This window comes from Thunnus maccoyii, chromosome 15 (assembly GCF_910596095.1).
Source record: "Thunnus maccoyii chromosome 15, fThuMac1.1, whole genome shotgun sequence".
In the NCBI taxonomy this organism is placed as follows: Eukaryota; Metazoa; Chordata; class Actinopteri; order Scombriformes; family Scombridae; genus Thunnus; species Thunnus maccoyii.
In genome coordinates, this window is record NC_056547.1 from 20,718,376 (window position 1) to 20,739,274 (window position 20,899).

General features: G+C 42.1%; 1 protein-coding gene and 1 long non-coding RNA gene across 4 annotated transcripts; one reads left to right on the forward strand and one right to left on the reverse strand.

Annotated features, from left to right (window-relative positions):
- Window positions 1-442: 442 nt before the first annotated feature.
- On the reverse strand, window positions 443-16,369 carry jazf1a (JAZF zinc finger 1a). 2 transcript variants are annotated; one of them, XM_042436466.1, is made up of 5 exons: window positions 16,099-16,369; window positions 7,419-7,491; window positions 5,109-5,314; window positions 3,597-3,766; window positions 443-1,875 (listed from the first exon to the last, which is right to left on the reverse strand). In XM_042436466.1, the coding sequence occupies exons 1-5, from the start codon at window positions 16,211-16,213 to the stop codon at window positions 1,699-1,701; spliced, it is 741 nt and encodes a 246-aa protein (XP_042292400.1). In that variant the 5' UTR covers window positions 16,214-16,369; the 3' UTR covers window positions 443-1,698. The 2 variants fall into 2 exon arrangements, with proteins under 2 accessions (XP_042292400.1, XP_042292401.1); XM_042436467.1 differs by having other exon boundaries at window positions 5,118-5,314; window positions 16,099-16,365.
- On the forward strand, window positions 15,176-20,781 carry LOC121913705. Of its 2 annotated transcripts, XR_006100360.1 has the most exons (4): window positions 15,176-15,871; window positions 17,134-17,287; window positions 17,431-17,565; window positions 17,822-20,781. It is a non-coding gene; the product is annotated as an uncharacterized LOC121913705 (long non-coding RNA). The 2 variants fall into 2 exon arrangements; XR_006100359.1 differs by lacking the exon at window positions 15,176-15,871 and having other exon boundaries at window positions 16,500-17,287.
- Window positions 20,782-20,899: the final 118 nt, after the last annotated feature.

Sequence of the window (20,899 nt, forward strand, 5' to 3'; positions counted from 1 at the left end):
CCTGGCACAGAAATATGACAGATCCAAGCACTGAAACACACAGCATACAATAACACTCTAGGCTGATGACTTGGATACTGCTGAAAAAAGTAACACACACACACACACACACGCACGCACACGCATACATCTGTACATACAATGAACTGGAATGCTCTTGTCTACAACACACACAAAATGACAGGTTGTAGATGGTAATCTCTTTCAAAATACAAATACACCCTCTTCTTTCACACATATTTCTCCCGTTACGACACAGAAAAGCATGCGTGAAAAAAACATTCAATGTACATCGACTCATTCTGGAGGCGCGATGAACAAGAAAATCATTGCCACACATTTGGCGACCTCCACGGTGAAACCATTACGACAGTCTCTTTCTCTCCCTTCTCCCTCCCCCCTCCCCCTCCCCCCCCTTTTCCTTCCCTCCCTCCCTCCCTCCCTCATCAGGCACATGGTATGGTCAATGTTTGGCAGTGGAGAGCTGTTGGCAACGATCATGGAAAAACAAAACAACAACAAAGATCTTGGCAACTGGAATACAGCATGATGCTTAACCTGCATTCGCGGCTAAGTCTCTGGAATACAGCTCTGGCACTCGGAATGAGAAACCCTATCTGGAAACGTTGGAGATGTGAAATACGTGGATGGCTTTCTGCAGGGGATGAAATGTTTCAGTGGACTGTTTAAGATATGGATTGTTGGGCCTGGGCCATGCTCTTATACCCCCTTCCTGATCAACAGTAAAATATCGTACACCGCTCAGAGCGTGTCAAACCAAAAAAAGGCGTATTAGCTCCTAAACTCTAGGATGTGGCGAGAGAAAAAAACGGATTCTCCAGACCTAAAGTCATCCAGCTGTTTGACCTTGTATCTGACCTCTGAGGTGACTAAACTGGCCGTCTCAGCAAATAAGGAATGAAAGGAACACTTACTGATACATAGAAGAAAAAAACACTATCTAAAACACTGACAAAAATATATAAAATAAAGCTTGAAAATAAAATGTAACTATTTATGTATATGCTCATGAATACTTTTATATATTTTTATGTACACATACATACAGTATCTGTCTATTGTTTATATATCAATATATCTATTTAAAGTATAACTTAACTCTCTCACTTAAACCCCCAGAAGTTACTGTGAAGGCACAGATCCAGGCTCAGCCAACTCTCTGCGTCTAACGGTAAAGGAGTGTAACAACCACTGGGCTTAGATCAGCACTAAAAAGTCAACTTCATCCCGCTCATACACGAGCAGAGAAGGGGGGGGGGGGGGGGGGGTCAGGGCTTGTTTTGCGCTTTCAGTTTTCACATCTCCTTCTTTTGCATTTTCCCCTCATTTCTTTCATTTGTTTTTTTGTCTTTTCTTTCTGTTGTTTTTTACAGTTAGCACCTTATGTAAGTCAAACAATAGAAAAACTGACGTGATAGCATATACGAAATGTGCAAATGTACAACGATAAAAATACTACAAAGATACATTTTTTTTCAAAAATACAAGTGATATAACATGGATAGAAAAAAAAAAATATGTGACACAAATAAACAAAAAGATGAAGAAAAAATAAAATAAAACAACTTAAAGCATGCACTTGATCCTTTAGTGTGTGGGATGTGTATCAAAGGGTCAGGTAAGGAAAGTCAGGACAGGGCTATGTTTGGGGCAGTTGATGGATGTCGACCACGAGCTCTAGCCTTGAATCTTGCGCAGGATCTCGGTGGAGACAGGTGGGTGGAAATTGATGGTGTGGTGTCTAAGGCCCTGCGAGGTCTTGTAGCTCTTGCCACAGCGACACTTGAAGGGTTTCCTCACACGGATCTGCGTGCGGTGGCCGTTCTTGGCGTGGTATTTGATACCGTTCACATTCTGAAGAAGAGACGGGGGGGGAATAAGAGAAGAGGAGTAAAGAGATTAATAAGGAAGGTAGAGGAAGATTACAATTACCGCTTTACACAACATTGATCTTTTTGACACGCGATATTGCAACCTGTGTTTGACCCTGACTGCAGTCAGAGGTTGACAGGTAGACACAGGTCTACAGCTGTAGTATCATACACCATCACTGCCAAAACCGCAGCATTACACCAGATCATAATCTGCTATTATTGCACAATCAAGAATTTGTTCTTCAAAACTATTCTCAAAGTGTTCTTGGAGTGCAACTCATAAACTGATCCATCATGTTTAAACTTGTGTCACTGGGATAGTCTGAAAGTGGTTTTAGGTTTAAAGGGGAACTCCAACGATTTTGCACATCAAAGTCTGTGGTCAGGTCTTGTGGAGTGCTACCGCAGCTGCGTGAAATCTGATAAACTGCCTGAAGTGACAGTCCATCAGGAGTCCGACGATGTCATAGGAGTGCATTGCTAAGACGGTGGAGTACTCTTAAGGATCTGACATTTTGACTTGACATTTAGGGAAATGGAGAGACATTTAAAGATCGATACCAGTCATATCAGTCCGCCACAGCTACAGCGGCAGGCAGTTAGCTTAGCTTAGCACGAAGACTGGAAGCAAAGGGGAAACAGCAAGTCTGGCTCTGTCCAGAGGCAACAAAGTCCATCTACCAGCACCTCTAAAATTAACTAACATGTGATAACTTGTCAAGACTCCAGGAAGTCACCATGAGACTTGTCGTCACTGTGATGTTGCCTGGCAACCAGCAGAGACTCCAAGAAGTCATTGCACCCAGCCAAGAAATAGTCCAGCACATAATCTTTGCAAAACCTCAATTGTCTTTGTTAACAAGATGCAAAATATAAATAAATGAGTTTTAGAAGTGCTAGGGTTTTTTTGTTAGCTTCCAACTGAGCAAGGCAAGCTTCTTTCCTGTTTTCAGTCTTTATGCTAAGCTAAGCTAAGCTAACTGAATGACTGCTAGCTGTTGCTTCATATTTGACATATTTGACAGATATGAGAGTGATATCGATCTTCTCATTTAATTCAGCAAGAGAGTGAATAGGCAAAATGTTGAACTAGTCCTTTAACACAGTATGTATGACAGAGTATAGCCTCAGGCACATTCAACAATCTTTCTCAAGAATCTTGGAGATTGAGAGGATTGCAATTTATGATTTAATGAAAGAGGCCACTAACATAATCACCCTGGAGTGACCTTTAATCATTCAATACAGAAACCCCCCTTATGCCTTTTATTTAAAAGTTGAACAATATCAAACCTGCGTCACACACAGGTCGGATGTAGGGTGGTTTTAAGCAGGGTTAGATAACAAATATTGACCTATTCAAAAAAAAGCAAATGTGGCTTCATACCATGTCACTGAAAAGGGCATAAGAGAGAAATGTTCCCACACTGTCCATTATTAAAAGAGCAGGGGCAACAAGCTGAATGAGGTTTTTGTTAGCAGCTATAATAAAATTTAACCAAAGCAAATATAACATGATATATTTATCACTACTTCCAATCACGACATTCTGGATTTACAATGTGCTTTTTCGAACTTTATGTCCAGGCATGTGATATTCAGACAATAGCTCCAGTGTGGACCTCATCGGAAACCACTAAACCTCGTGTTCAACGGCTGCGTTGTTGGGACTGACTTTGTCGTCCTCTGGTGTTCCCTTACCTTGTATCTCTTCTTGCAGCCGGGGACGGGGCAGGCGAATGGCTTCTCCTCTCCCCCGTTCATACACATGGAGCTGAGGATGGACTCAGAGCTGATGGCGCTTTCTGTGGTCCACGACTCATCACTGTCCGACTCCTCGTAGTCTACCTCCTCCTCATCATACTCACTGCCTGGAGGCAGAATGGAGACACGCAGAACAAAAACAATTACAGTCATTCCGGATGAAATATGGATGGGGACATACCCAAAAGGACATCATGCTTTGGGAATTTACCAAACAGAAATATGTGACTTTTTATTAATACTTTTCTCTGTATTCTGCTCCTACTGTGGTGTGTTAGCTGCCCACATGTCACTGAGAGCACAGCTCAGACATAACAGCAGTGGTGTGCATGCACGTGTGTGTTTTTGTGCCTGTGAGTCAAAACCCAGGGGCTGGCACTAAGAAAGAGATCATTAAGTGGGAGTGATCCCCATTGCTCAGCCTGGAAAAAGTGCTTTGCTAAGTGTAGAATATTTTCCACTCACATGCACACGCACACGCACACACACACACACACACACACACACACACACACACACACACAGACAGGCATCCACATACCACATTACTGAAATGTTGAGGTGCACACACACACATACACACACACACATAAAGGCCTACTGACCCCCCACCATCTCACAGGAAATGCTGCACCTCAGCATGAGGAAATGGATGGCACCCTGGCACATGTTGAAAGAGGGTGTGTGTGTGTGTGTGTGTGTGTGTGTGTGTGTGTGTGTGTGTGTGTGCGTGTGTGTGTGTGTGTGTAGCTGTGCTGGTGTATAAGCCCAGACCTAACACTACGTTTGGAACCATTTGGGCTGGAATTGGACATCTGCTTCTGGGCTGTGCAACACACGGCCCCATGCAAACACACAGCGTGACAGCTGCTATGTAATTAGCAGAGTGTTGACTGGTCTGCTCACTGCAGGAGCCACCAAACCTAATACACAAACAACACACACACACACACAAGCACAGCAGCAGACAGTGGTTGAGTTTAAGCCTCTTCCACTTTCCATTCCAAAAGCAGATTTTCTTCATGTTTCAAAAATTGGGAGGAAATATTGGCATGAAAAGTCAACAAATCCAGCCAATTACAAATCCACTTTTTTATGGTTAAATGTGAATAATTTGAGGTTTGCAATTACAGTTTGTATTACTGAGTAAGAGGTTAGTTAGTGCAAAAAATAGTTATATGCCAGTTTTCCTGCTCTCATGATGAAGTCATTCACCAGGTATGAAATGACCTGCATTCCATTTGGGTTACAGATATCTTCATTTGCTCATCACAGCGCCGCTTGAGCTGGATGAACATTTCTCCCGATGGCGCAACAATAACTGTAGCTTTTTTCTGTTACAGCCGGTGGCGTTAATTTCATTAGTCAGTTTCAACACCTCCAATCACTCCACACATGTACAAGCAACCCGTCTTTCCTCCTCCCACATGACATTTCAAACACACACACCTGTCGTACCTGTAGGTGTGCTGCTGCGGAAGGAGGAGGAGGGTGTGATGGGGGGTGTGACTGGAGGCGTCAGGTTACCACTGGTGTGGCGAGGAGGCGTGGCTGTGCTGTTCCTGGACACGCCACCCGTGATGGACAGGGACAGTTTGGGAGTGGCCTTCTTCTTCATGGTCTCCTGCTCCCGGCGCGCCGCATCCGTCATGAACCTGACAACGAGCCAGAGGTGTGTGTGTCATCAGTAAATACCATGACAAGGCAATGTTTAATGTCATTCAACAACAAACCTCACACCTCGTAGCCATGTTGATGCGAACTTCAACCCCTTAAAATGGAGACAATGCTGGTGAACCTACTGATGCCAAACATCGTTCAAAACATAACTGTAATATTTGCTACAGTATTTGTAAATTTAAGCATCATGGTGGTGGGTTTTATTTTTGTAGTTTTGGCCATCCACTCTAATAACTATGATAACACTGACTGTATTCATAGAAGTACCTGCTGAAATCTCAAAGCAAATCTACGTTGCTAGATCACAACAAGTAAGAAGTAAAACCAAAAGTGAGGGAAAGTGAGTCACTACTAATCCCTCATTGAACTGAAAATCTGTGTGCTAGGACGGTCACTTCTTAACAAAAGTCAAACTTTCATTCCTACATGAGCAAAAATTAAATATTCAAACTGTAATGACCTGTTTGATTTCAAAATTTACAGCCTGTAAGTGCAACAGATCATTTGAAGTAGTTTGCCTTGTGATCCAGTAGAGGGCGTTCTTAAAAGTCACTATCAGCTCGACCTATTGCATGCTCTTTGACCTATCAGTAAACTAAGCTAATAAATAAAAATGGATAAGGACTCTAGCGAGCAAAGCTGTGCTGATCAGATAATCACGACACCGAAGCATCTGAGCAGCAGTGTGTGGAAGCATTAAGGGGGGCAACATGATCAACAAAGATCAGTTTGTTTGCCAACTTTGTAAAAAGCAGCTGCCTTTCTTTACAACGACAGCAAATCTGAGGACTGACCGGTAAGCTTACCACACAAGTGAGGCAGCGGAGGCATCAAACAAGCGGAGCGACGTCAACTCTACAACCTCGTCTGACACACACAGTGAAGTTGTATGACACCACACGTGAAGATATAAAGACTATACTGAACTGAGTCACGTTCTGTGACCACTGATGGATGGACATGGCTGGCAATATATGCTTAGAACAGTCACAGTAAATTGTATCTCCGACACAGTATATGGACTGAGTTTGAATTAATTCGAACAAATTACTTGTTGGTTCAAATTTATTCAAACTTGCCTTTTTGGAAAAGTGACAGTCCTAGTGTGTACACAACTATGGTTACAATTAGTACCAATTACAATGAGTCAAAGTTGAAAAAATAAGTTGATTTATGATGTGACACATCTTTAGAACAGACAGTTTGGCTGATAACTTCATCGTTCACTATCGTTTTGTTCCTCTGACTGCTCGTGTCTTTTTAGCGTTGTCGCAGCATTCCCAGATCTCAGCTTGTACTCAACTTGTTGATCACTTTGTTATAATTACCGATAAGATGGCTGAACTAGGAAAACAAGACCCGACATCTTTGCCATCTTTATATTCTACTTTAGTTCGTTCTCTCTTATTTTCTACAGTGTTATTTCTTGCTTTAATAGGAGCCTTTAAAGATTCATCTCATCAAATTATGGCTACACTGCAGATTATTGCTATGAGTGGGAAGTCTGATTTTTTTACAAGACATTACTGAGCTGCTGAGTGAACTGCCCCCTTTAAATATACAGTCATCACAACATTATACAGTAAATACGGATGACATTTACAACCTTGCCACTTGGACAATTACCACAGAAAACAAACCTCACTTTCTCTTTCTCTCTCAGTTTCACTGTTATCTTTCTAAACGTTGCGTCTTGGAGTGATTTAATGGGGCATTAAGTGGGACGTGACACATCGGTTCACCGCACTCATCACAAACACACACACACACACACACACACACACATACACACAAAAACACATAAGCTGTAATCCTGCGATGCCGCCTTTGGCTGTGCCATTTGGAGCGCGGGAGTCAGGAGTGATTGTCTTGTGTGGTTTTTTTGGTCTGTGGATGAGTCACTGCTATGTCTATGGGAAGACATCAGTCATCCGAGCCTGCTCTCCGCAAGCCACATGTACACACACACTCACGCACACACGTACAGACAGACAGAGTTTCACTGGTGGAGCAATGCTGCCCTCTATAGGTGGACACATTTGGTTGTGTGTGTGTGAATGTGTGTGTGTGTGTGTGTACCTGTTGATGTAGCTTAAGGCCAGGTAAGTGGGCTGCTGTTGCTCCTGCTTCTCCAGGACCCGCGGATCTGTGTCTGAGAGAGAGAGAGTGAGAGAGAGATAGCAAGGAAGAGAGAGAGAGAGAGAGAGACACATTTAGATGAATCACTCCTCTCTGCGGAGGGAAACTGTTGAGTGAATACTCCTAGTATGTAGCTGACTCATACTGTACGTCTATTCTTCCTGCCAGACTGCACTCATACATCTATTCTTCCTGCCAGATTCAATGATAGATTACTGGATCTTTCTCACACTGCGCTCTCTGTATTAGTCCGTAATGTGTGGCAGCCGCACATATATTTCAGATACTTTCATAAGCAGCACATTATTACGCCAACGCCAAACCCTCGCTAATTTACTAGCAATGTCCCCCCCCCCCCCCCCCCCCCCCCCCCCCCCCCCGCCCCCCTCCGACGCTGCTTAATCATTGCCGGGGTCTGAATGTGGCAAAGAAGAAATTCATCCAAGAGTGAAGGAGCAACTCGGAGGCTGTGATGAATGTACACAGTGTATTACTGGAGACACACACACACACACACACACACACACACACACACACACACACACACACACACACACACACACACACACACACACACACACGCTTTTTCCAGTTGACTTGCTAAGTCAGTAACACTACAGTAGGCAACTTCCACTGCCTAAGGGAAGCAGTGTTAACTTCAAAGCCCCACCTCCCACCTTCTGGAAAACAGGAGCAAGTGTGCATGAAAACACTGCGGGTGGGGCTTCTGTGAAGTACCAGTGCCATCAAGTGTTCAACGGGGGGAACGTTCAGAGGAATTCGAACCAAAAACAACTAGTAGGTTTGTGCCATAGCGTGCATGTCTACGTCTGTGTGAGTGTGTGTGTGTGCATATAGACATAATTGCAGCTGCATACGTAATGGCTAGCAGATGTGCTGCGGTTCGGATCCAAGAACTGGATCATCTCTGTGCAACAATTAACAGAACGGTCCCGAGTGTGTGTGTGTTTGCGTGTTGGCCATCTTAGTCCTTTGGTTTTCAGGCTTTCACACCTCATAAATAAAAAAGAATGCAGACTTCCCACAGCGCAGGAGAACACCAAGGAGACCAGCAAACAAGAAAACAACCAGAGGAAAAAGGAAAAAAAAAACACACACACACACACACACCGCTGCTGCTGCTGCTGCACAGATTAGAGTCCTATACATGCGAGTATATGTAAAAACACACAGCACTGAAAAGGCTAGGTAAAGGAAACAGGATAGCAGGAGCATGCATCCGTAAACACACACACACACACTTGCACACAAATGTGCGCACACACACACACATCAGAGGTGGTCCACAGAGGTGGTCTTTGACAGTCTTTTATAGCTGAACCTTAATAATCCTACCTGCTGCTCAGATGTAGAGACCAGAGCTCTGTGCACAGGGATAAGCACACACACACACACACACACACACACCTCGACCTACATCAATGACGAGGCTGAGTCACGAGACAGGATAGTGAGAGCTGGCAGCATCTGTAAGTCTGACCTTTTTAAAAACCACTGAGTTGGAGTCTTTTTGTAGCAGATCTGGCCAATAATGGTAGAAAAAAGAAATCAACTAAGCACATTTTTTCCACATCAATAGATCAATATAATGCGATGATATTAAAGAGAAAAGTAAATACATGTAATGTGGATATCAAAGAGAGAGGCATTAATTGCTCATTTAACTGCTGGAACAGTAAAATAAGCTCATTTGTCACTTTTAGACTGTAATGATGCCCACAAGACCAGTCAAATCAAAATATTACCAAACTTCAAACAATATCTTGCCTGATTTCACAAACTAATGATTATTTCAGTTATCAGTGAATATGTTGATTAGTTTTCAATAACTAGACTTATCATTTAGTCTATAAACTGGCCAGTTTAGATCAAAGATTCAGAGAAAAGAGAAGTTGAAACTTGACACTACTTGCAACGCGCTGCTCTGTAATGTTCTGAAACCTGCCATTTTACACCGATGCAATCAGTCGAGATGGTGTATCGTTTCCATAGCAACGACTCTGTACTTCTGTTCTGACTGCTGGCTTTTCAGGGTGTTTTGTAGATGTGATACTTTGTAGCGTCTTAAAATATGACTGAAGATAGTGATAGTGAGTTATTTGCTACTGTTGCAGTATTAGTAAAATGTAACACTACAGTTGTAGTATTAATAAAACCGCAAAAACGTTTTAAAAAATGAGGGTCGAGAATTTGAATTGCACTTTTATTGCAGATTTGCAAACTGCAAATTTTATGGCCTTTTGTCATACATTCACGGCTGCTCCTCAAACAACTTGATGAGGTGATCCTCTCTTACTTCTGTCCAAAATTCTACCATTTCCACCAGCTGACAGCTTGTAACTGACTTGACAAGCTGACTTCACTGTGAGCTAATTGACTCTTGAAACAGGTGACGTCCTTACGTTCTGACACCGCCAGCCGACTTGAGTCGAGCTGAGTCTGGCCAGTTTACACCACTGCGACATTCGAAAACTGTTTGGTCTAAACTGGCCTTAATATGGCTTCTTTATTGATCGTTTTGTCCACATCCTAAAGATATTCCGTTTACTATCTTGTAACACTGAGAAAAACAAGAAATCCTCACATTTGAGAAGCTGGTAGCGGGAAATGTTTGTCATTTTCCTTCATAAGCAACTTCAGTGATTAATAGATTCAAATAGAATAGAATCAAAATAGTTGCCAATACGTTTTCTGCTGACTAACTAATTAATCTTTATAGAATCTCGTAGAATCTGTGCACTATAAAGAACCAGGGTCACACTTCTATATATCAGGATCATTTTAGCATTATCAGGAACACTGTGACTGTAGCAAAAAGTTGTCTGAAGTCAGCTTAATGGCAAAAACGTCATATATAACATATAGAGTAAATAGCCAGGTATAAAAGAACAAGTACCGGACGAAGAGACGCCTGAGTTAATAAGTTGAGATGTGCAAGCAGCTCGGGATTTTACTTTGAGATGAGGTAAGTGTGTGCATGTGTTTGCAGGGAGGAAGGGGGGGAGGCGGGGTGTCGGTGGAAATGGAGTGAGCCAGGTGCACAGAAAGAGAGAAAGAGAGAGAGAGACAGAGAGAGAGAGAGAGAGCGAGCGCTGCAGTAAATGTTCACGGGCTTTACGACTTCCGCTCACCTAGCAGGACAGGAAGCTAACACACTGCTGATCCTGCTGCTGGAGCAGGAGGGAACCTGCACATGCACAGACACACACACACTTACTCACACATATATCCATTTTCACTGATTTAATCCCTGAGTTCTTTACATACATTACGGTGCATTAGCAGAATGCTCCGTGTGTGTGTGTGTTTCGCATTTGCATGTGCGTGTTTCCGTGTGCTGCAAGTCTGAGACATTTCAAATTCTCAAGGGTCTATAAATATCTCCCTAATTAGCACTGCTGTCATTAAAAGCAGCAACCAATCAACAGCAGCTCCACTCTTTTCAACACAGACATCCATCTCTCACTAGTAGCACACTGCTGCCCCCTGCTGAATACACAGTGTGTGCATGTGTCCGTGTGTATGTGCACATGTGTATGGGTCTGCGTGTGTGTCTGTAGAAGTGTGTGTGTGTGTGTGTGTTGAAACCAGGCCAAGAATGCATGGCTTGTTTTGCAGGCTGCTAATTAAGCCACAGAGAGCATTTTAACGTGTTTCTAGAGCAGCAGGCAGCCGGATGGAGGGAGAGGAGAGGAGGTGGAGAGGGAACAGGAGGGGATATGGGTGGGGGAAAAGCCAAACTTCTCTGTAATTACACTTCCCAGTGCTTGGTGGGGCGCTCGGGCCCTGCGACTTCCGCAAAAGCCATATTGTGTGACCTTGTGTGTGTGTGTATGTGGATGTATGTGTAGCGTGAAAAGAGAGCGTCTGTAGTTTCCAGTTTGGGATGCCGATCCACTAATTGCTCCGCTACACCCTGACAGGTCATTTAGGAAGTATGGTGAACATAGCTCTCTCACATGCACAAACACACACGCCCCCTTCCCGTGTCACACCTCTGAAAGTAGAATGGGAAACAATCTGGCAACTAGGGCTCCATGGTGGAAAAAATATTACAGACTTATTAATAAGGTAATTGTCTGATTATCGAGGAACATAACTATATGACAAATATATGAAAAATCTAATATAAATAAAGCTGAAAGGATTACTCCACTCCATAAATATAACTTTTGAAGTCATTTTTCAAAGAAAAATGCCCAAAATTCCAGTTTCAGCTCCTCAATTATGAGGATTTCCTGCTTTTTTCATTTTATCTTTGTGATTGGAATATCTTTGGGTTCTGGACTCCGGGTTGGACAAAACAATATCTGAAAGTCTCATCATGGACTTCACTTTTTATGACATTTTATATACCAAACAAGTAATCAATCAAGAAAGTAATCTCAATAACAGAGCTGCAACGACTAGTTGATTAATCGTTTGACAGAAGATTATTCATCAACTATTTTGATGATCAAATAATCGTTTTAGTCTTTTTTAAGCAAATATGCCAAACATTTGCTGCTTTCAGACTCAAATTTGATGATTTAACTGAATAACTTTGGATTGTTGACTGTTGGTTCGACGAGTCAAGATATCTGCAGACGTCTCTAAGAAATTAAAACAGGCGTTTACACTATTTTCTGACATTATATCAGAAAAAAAGATGAATTAATAAAATCATCTGCAGATTAATCAATTATAAAAAAATAATTAGTTGTAGCTCTACTCAATAAAAATGATCATGAGTTGCGGCCCTACATATAAAATAATAAAACTGATGTTCAAAACAATTAGCTGTGCTGCACTGTTATACGTTATATGGGACCATTTTTCTTTTGTGGCATACAAAACCTTCAATTACCTGTATAATATATACAGTCGGCTTGGAAACCTCAACTTTGAAAACAGAAATTTACAAAAAGATAACGTGATAAGATCATATTATCATAAACGATAATATTCAATGATTGCCCTGCCCTGAAGGCACACAAAGAAACAAATACAAAGATGAATTCTGGTGATTCAACAAATTCCCCCTCTGCTATGCACTTATATCTTTATTCGAAATGACTAACAACAGAAGGAAAGGGGCTTTCCTGTCTGTTAATGTTAGACAAGTAAAAACTGTTTCTCTATACTGTGTTTACCTTTTCTCTGAGCCGCAGCAGATAAAGGAATACAGCCTAGCTGGGCCTGTGGGCTGAATGATTACATCTTTAAAAGTTACTGTATGTTAATCATCAGCATGCTCGAGCAGGGCCGACATTATTACAACACAGTGCTGGCCTGACTCCTCGCATCAAGTCACAGCTTGGGCTTTGATTTCAGCCAAATCCAAATGAACAAAAAAATAAATAAATTTAAAAAAAGGTCAATTCTGTCCAAACAAAGCTGAGATGTTTGGGATTTCCCTGTGCTCGCCCCCAGATTTTTCCTTTCTTAACCTTCTCCTTCAAATCTCTTCTCCACTTTTAATCTCTATCTATCTTCCCCTCCCTCCCTGCCTGCGCTTCTTTGTTGAGGTAAGAGGCAGGTATGTGCTTGTGCAGGTGAGAACAGAGCGCGACGCTGCCTTGTACACACAGGCAGACGAGACTGACATCATTACATTCCTCAGACCTTACCTTACCAGTCACCGCACAAAGCCCTTCGACAACAACCAAACACCAAACTAAACACAGTCCACCAAATCCATTTCCTCCTGCATTCAGCTGTAATCTAAACAGTTGCGGGCATGTTATTGGAAGCCTCCTTTCTTCCAGGATGAGGTCAACGCTGCAGACCCGCACATTAAACGATTTTCTCACGGAAAGGATCATGAGGAGCTCATCTGGTGTTAACTTGTGTTTGCCATCAGCTGTTAAGTGCTGTGTCAGAGGAGGCAGGAGCCCAAATAAAGTGCTAAAATACACACAGGGGGACCAAACCAGCAGGCAGAAATGCCTGTTTTGACTATGTAGCACATGGGATGTCCTACCACAAGAGGACACTGTTGCCTACAGAAATGACCAAATGTTTCTAGCACAAGCCTTCACTCATCTGTACCCTGACCTGAGACCCACTGACTCACTTTTACCGCTATTTATGTCTGCTAGCACAAGCCCATTGTCACCTCTAGATAATCTGATTTATGGTCAGCGCCGTCGTTTTCATAATCTGTTTGCACTCCGCAGGATGCACCACGATCTGTTATCTACAAAGCCTCAAACAGCTTATCTCACACGGAGGAGCTAGCGGGATCAAATTAGCCTATCTTCTGATTGATTATTGATCACACCGCTGCACCACTTCAAAACCAAAAGAGGAAGTCAAAAGCAAAAAAAAAATATATGTACCCGCTACCCCTCCCTCGTCTCCCACGGCCTATCCTCAATCCCCTCCATCTGTCACGCTTATCCCCGTGGTAACTGATCTGTGAGCGGTATTGATTAGTCCGTGTGATCTTGACGCTGCTGTTGACCAGCTGCAGTATAAAGCAGGCAGAGGGGCAACTCATTAATCCAAGTGATCTAACTGGTAAACCGCCATTCTGCTCAGCTGACGGTTGGGGTCAAAGGTCAAGCTAAGAGCCAGATGGGGCATATGTCAGCTCCTGTGTGGTTGGGTTTGAGGGACTGAGGAGAGAATATGTATCCTTGCATCAATATCTTTTAATTGTTTACTGGTTGGTTTTGGGTAAACGCTGTGATCTAAATAGCCACAGGTCTTTGTCACGAGATCGGTAGAGATAAAAAAAAACAATCAGATGGACTTTCATAGTGTCGATTTCCCCTCTCTAGTTAATCTGGAAGTGATCCATGGAGCATATGGTGGGATGAAAAATGGACATCACCATCCAACCCTGCTCCACTTTCTCCTACAATCATAAAAACCCCTTTCTGAACATCAGCACATCAGTCCTGTCCTCATCTTGTCGGGCGTCCCCACCACAGCTGGCTGCACGGGAGCGCTCTTTTGTTAGTGAGACGGCAGGTGTGCAATAACTCAGCCAATATACTGCCCCCAACCCCTTTAGAGACAGCCAGTTGCCATGGAGACTGGCTCAATGAAGCATCCATTCTACCCCCCACCCCCCTCGTCCCCTTCAAGCAGCCTCCTGAGGATGAATACACGCCACAAATAACGATTAGCCCGCATCAACTTTGTTACACATTATTGAGTCCAGTGGTGTAATTTGTTATGGTGGATTATAGGTTAATCTACAAGAGTGGATTATATCATGTTAAAGCCAGAGTTTGATCAGCATTTCCAAAAGTATTGAATATTTTAACAAGCATTACATTTCAGGCTACTAATTAGGCTACATCTGAATGTAGGGCTGCCACTAACATTTTTTTCATTATCAATTAATCTGCTGATTATTGTCAATTAATTGATTTTCATTGTAAAATGTCAGAATATGGTGAAAAATGCTGGTTATAATTTACCACAGCCAATGGTAAAGTTTTTAAATGTCTGATTTTGTTCGTCCAACAGTCCAAAACCCCAAAGATAATCAAATTGTTGTCATAAATGACAAAGAAAGGCATTAAATCATCACATTTGTCAAGCTGAAACCAGCTAATCTTTTAGCATATTTGCTTAAAATATTGACTAAACCCATTATTTGATTATCAAAATAGTTGCTGATTTATTTATTTTTAACTAACTCAGTCAACTAATCGATTAATTGACTAATCATTGCAGCTGTACACTCAGCACTAGTGCTAATGAATCTTGCTAATATTTTATTTACTGTCTGCATCATTTCTGCATGTCTACTTTTTTCTTCTTAGACGGCCACATTTATCATATTCAGTAATTCTTTAAATATAAGTGGATATATGTGATCAATTACCACCAAGAGAGAAAAAATACAACTTCATTTCTGTGCAAAAACAACTGCATTACTTTGATACTCTTCCAGTCTGTAATCACTTTTGTCTATCAAATGTTAAATGATGGATAAACTGATGGCAGGAGTCTATTGCATGCCAGGTGACAGTTATCAGAAGGTTTAATGTCAGATGAAAACGTAATAAGCGGTGCAACAAGTTGAAGCTTGTGCATATGGAAGTAAATCTAATTATGTCAGAGCATGTCTGCCACAGCAGCTTGGTTTCATTGATACAACGTCAATGGTAATTAAGTGACACCGACATAATCGAACATCAATGGAAAAGGTGGGTGTCTTGATGACACCTGAGGTGGCAAAAGCGACAGACTTTTTTTGGCGGCTCAAATACACACAAGCGGTATGAGGGGAACCCCGGCTGCACCGCATCAGGCCTGGGAACGTAAACACTGGGTCTTCTGCAACGTTAGCTGTGAAACCGCTGCCTGCTCGGGATGCTAGTTACACCTATGAGACCTACGCGGCCCTCGAAGTCGAGTTACCGCTGCAAAAGGTAACTATTGAGGCTATTGCAAAAACAAAACAAGCGGTGCCTTCATTTCACTGAGCGGCAATGGTTTTCAGAAGAATTAAAGTCCCGTGTTGCGGGAAAACTCGCACTCCGACGAGCCTCGACGGAGAGCAAGCGGCACGAATAGCGGAATGCACAGCCGAGCCTATCTGCGTTTAGCTAACTAGCTAACGCCAGCTAGCTCCGGCTCCCCCTCTGGCCCGACTCACCGATGTGATTGTCCTCGATGTGGACGATGAGCTCGGCGAGAGACTCAAACTGGAGACCGCAGCCCCCGAACCTGCAGGAATTAGAGAAGAAAGAAGCGGCGGCGATGCCCGTCATCTTTTCGGCGCTGGTGCATTCACCGGGTAGGGGGGGCGGGTGTGGGAGAGCCGGGGTGGTGAACGAGGAGGCAGAGGCTTTCGGGTCCGGGGTGGGAGCGGGGCAGGGTGTGCGGAGCGACGGAGCAGACACCGGGGCGGCCAGACAGGACAGCGGCGGACGCAGCTGGGAGGCAGGCGGGACGGTGGGGGTGGGGGTGGCGGTGGTGGGGAGGAGGAGGAGGAGGGCTGGCTGGTGGCAGCCTACGTCACGACCTGCCTACCTGTTGGGATCTGTGCCCTCGAGGACTGTGATATGATATTAACGTCACACACTGAATCAAAATGTACATTTGCATGAGTTATGCTGAGATCAAAGTAACAACATCGACCATATATGCAAATCACGGAAAGTGTGTCTGTTATATGGAAGCCTATAGAGGACAGTGTTAAAATGATAATGCAAACTTGAAAATGAAAATTTAATTCCACAATAGCATGGTAATTTTCCACATATGTATGTGTTATTTGAGTAAATATTAAAATTAAAATGCAATAATCAAATATGCATTTTCACATACTCGGAAGGGGCGTTCCATGACCATATTAACATGAAAATGGAAAAGATGATTGACATTTAATTTTCAAAGTCGTACCCTGCTGTACAATGGACAATATTCAAATGTTAAGTCAGATTTGAAAATTAAAATAAAATATAAACAATGTAACCTGATTTTCCATTTATGCAAGCAATATTAAGTCACAATTAAAATAAAATGAAAACAGCCTTTGACATTTAATTTGCAAAGACTTAACCTGCTGTACAGTGGACAATATTCAAATGCAAAAAGCGAAACAGCGTCACCAGTCTATTGGATTTACATTTACATGTCACCACGAGCTTTTGGTGGTAAAATGAAAATAAAAAAGGCAATCTGTCAGTCCTCTCATCAAGGCGGGTCTTCGGTTAGGACATCACTTCCTTGTTCAGTGACTTGGTTCGGCCTTGCTGGGCCTGCATACCCAGTATGCCTCGCAGTCCGGTGAAGATATCCAAGGGCAATGGAGAAGTTTTGGAGCCAGACTAAAAGCTGTTGTAAGTTTTGCTCTATGACTGTTAATATGTCACTTTATTAAGTTTTAATATTTTTCAGCTGAGAAAGTAACCGTTTTGATTATCAATTTGTAGTCAGTTTATCCAAATAATACTTGTTTGGAAATTTGCTTCCACATTTTCAGAGATGTGAGGAGCCGCTGGCTGGGTGAGACCAGCTGATCATCTCAGCAGCCCGACTCTTGAGATGATCGACTGGTCAACATCCAACATCATCAACAAACGAGAAAGTGACGTCCTAACTGAAGACCCGCCTTGATGTGAGGACTAACAGATTACATTTTCATTTTGACACCAAAAGAGCGTGGTGAAAATTTAAATGTAAATGCAAAAGAGTATGTGAAAATGACAAATCGGATTATTGCATTTTCATTTTCATTTTCATTACATACATATGTGGACAACTACAATGCTATTGTGGAATTACATTTTCATTTTCCAATTTACGTGATCATTTTAATATAGTCCTCTATAGGCTTCCATACTGCTATGCTGTGAATCTGATTTGTTTTCCAGATATTATCTCTTTGCTCCTGTTGATCAAGCCAGGCTGAATAAGTTGGGTTATCTTAATTAACATTTTTACAACACCTTGTGTTTTTGATTTTTTGGCTGCATCTCAAGCAAATAGTTAAAGTCCCCCTCCACTCATGAATGTGCTTTTCTTATTATTACTTTACTTAGATGTTTGAGCTTCACTGTGCAGAATGATGTGTGTGCAGAGTTTGACAATAGAAGACACTAGAAGACATTCATCTGGTGGAGAGGGAAAGTTTCTCTGTGCTCATCAAAAATCTGAGCTTAAGGTGTGTACCTACAAGCAGGATTTGTGACCTCACAACTAGTTTGGAGCCTATCATGGAGCTATTACCAAGAGAAGTCACATCTTTTGAAGATTCTGAAAATGAATTAGCTGTAAATGCTTCAGTTAAATATATATAAGGAACACGTGTTAATTCACAAATGCATGAAACTTTTTTTTTAGATGTTGATCACATGTGGCATATAATGTACACTACAGTATGACTGTATAGTATTTAAGAGTCATATCCAGGCTTAACTGGTTCTGTGGACCAACCAGTAACAAAACATTGACTAAAAGTCCCATAAGAACCTTAAGAGCTTGCCAAATAATAGACCTGATCATTCATCCAGACTCAAGTAGCAGCATCCCAGAATATCAGCTTGTTCTGAACAGGACAGATGCTGAAAACCCTCTTCTTTTTATTTTCACTATGGTAATGATGGATTAGATTTTTTCCAAACATTCATTTTCAGTAATGTGCTTAGCATAAATATCTTTTGCTGTATTTCTACTTTAATATCTTTGGTGTATTGTGTAATCACCTATGTGCCATATAAATACCTTCCTTGCTTTGACTTTTTGTTTCAATGAAATATATTAAATAATTGCTACATAAGTCTGGATCCAACATGTTTATAAAACATGTCACTGCTTTAGCTTGCAAATGCTTCATAACAGATCTAAGTGGACTTTTGGAGACTTTGTTTGTATCATGTGAAATTATTGTTGTTTATTTTCCATCACTGAGGAAGTCATCCAAAATTTCTCAAAATTAAGGGGTATTATAGTACAACTGCCTGTGTGTATGTATCAATATTTAAGTTCTAACAGTTTCATAACCCATTGACAACAACATCTATTACATCCATAAAGTTTACTGATTAATGTTACCCTATAATGGCTCAGTGGTGAGGAGAGAACTTTGCAATGTGTTTATGTGTATGTGTGTGTGGCTCCCAGAGAGAGGAGAATGTCCTTAAATCACTGGAGTTGGCTAACCAGGGCCGGCTGGCCTGTGTTGGACCTGTTAATCGAGCGTTAAAATGGCCTGTCATAAACCACTGGCCAGTGACTTCAGCAAACAACCTTATGACCTGGGAACACACTCACTCTTTTTCTGACCGCCCCTCTGTCCACTCAGCCGTATGAAACAAACTCAAAATATGAAATACACTCTTATCCACGGCTGCAGACAAACACATACACAAACACACACTCACAACATGACATCACCGTCATCCCCCAGTCTCTCACACATACAGTACAGAAATTCGGTGACTTCATCAGCCCAACACAGATGTTCTCTCTTACACCCAAACATGTAGACACACACTCAACAAAAACATGCTCATTACACACACATGGTGTGTCAGAACTGTGACAGTGACGCAGTTGCCAGCACCATTACGTACATTAGAAGTGGTAGCATGTGTTGTGAAAGGAGAAGGAGAGAGAGGAGAGAGAGAGGGAGAGACACAGAGAGAGTTTATGGTGCATGACATCATCTGATCTGAGGTCTGTGGGTGGCGCGCAGTGTTAAGAGTTTGGGCTAGATTTCAAACTGGATTTTCTGATTATCAGCTGTGCTCCTTTTCCACTGAAGACACAACTCAAGTGTTCACATGCTGTAACACACACACACACACTAGTGGTCTACTCTTGAGTGGAGTGCAGAGTTAGATGTAAATTTAACCATTGCATTACATAATCAGATGACTGTAACTTGTATACTTAGATGCTGTTTAAAGTATCTGTTTCCAAATTACTTTTCAAGTGCCACATTACTCTGAAATTCACCGATAGAGACAGTCAATAAGTGTGTGATGTATAGCCACAGTGAGGATAATGCTACATGAGGACTGAGGTCAGAAAGTTTGTTTGACCGTTGACCTAAAACACCATCATTTTACAGAGCAGGTGACATCAGGCTGTGAGCAGGCAGCTCTCTAAAGCTCCCAGTCTGGCTGTTAAAAGCCATGCTGAGGTGAAGATGCCAGATGGTAATGGCTGGTATAGCCACTGAGTTATTGAGGGAGTTGTAATCTCAGTGGCATTGTCTGCTCCGGGGCAGCAGCCAGAGACTTCCTGGCTGCCGTCATACACTTTTTAGTGTGACTGTGTGGCTCTACTCTACACAGACACACACACACATGTGCTGTAAAACATCCCTTATCTTCGCTGAAAACAGAACTCTGTGATTCATATCCACACGGGGGGAAGAGCTCAAAACACAAAGTGACATCATCACAACTTCCTGTTTCTTCTTGTTGCCATAGCTACTGGAATTTGCATACTTTAGGCCATTGGTGGATGATGAGTCAGTAGGGTTTGGTCCCATTTCGCACTTCAACCACAACAAAACTATACTCCTCTGTTCAGCTCCAGCCCAGCTGGAGCGCCGGAAAGCCTGACCAAACATGGCAGAGATATTACTGCATGACTTAGCTCAATGGAGATGTGAATGACCAAAATCCCTACTGTTGTTTGGTGATTTCATGGCATCATATAAATAAGTTTAACACATTTCAAAACATTTGTTTTTGGAAACAAGGTCTGTAGTTGTTGTGTGGTAGTTGTAGCGAGTCTGTAGGTGTTCAGTGCAACTTGACCAAAAAAACATTTTACATTTCATTACATTTTAATAGATGCTTAAATACAGCAAATATTTATCAAAAACCGCAAAACCATATATTTTATTATTTAAAAGGTCTCCTTTTCATACAAAAACAAAACAAATAACTTTTTAAACCGTGAGGCTTGTGCTGTATAAAAATGTGTCACCATCAGTG

Excerpts from the sequence above, each read along its gene's own strand:
- jazf1a (XM_042436466.1), bottom strand. The coding sequence starts at position 16,213 with ATGACGGGCATCGCCGCCGCTTCTTTCTTCTCTAATTCCTGCAGGTTC. Across the intron at positions 5,315-7,418 it reads GCCTTAAGCTACATCAACAG|GTTCATGACGGATGCGGCGC; the intron begins GTACACACACAC and ends GCTCGTTGTCAG. Across the intron at positions 3,767-5,108 it reads CACACCTACAGGTACGACAG|GCAGTGAGTATGATGAGGAG; the intron begins GTGTGTGTGTTT and ends TTCTGCCTCCAG.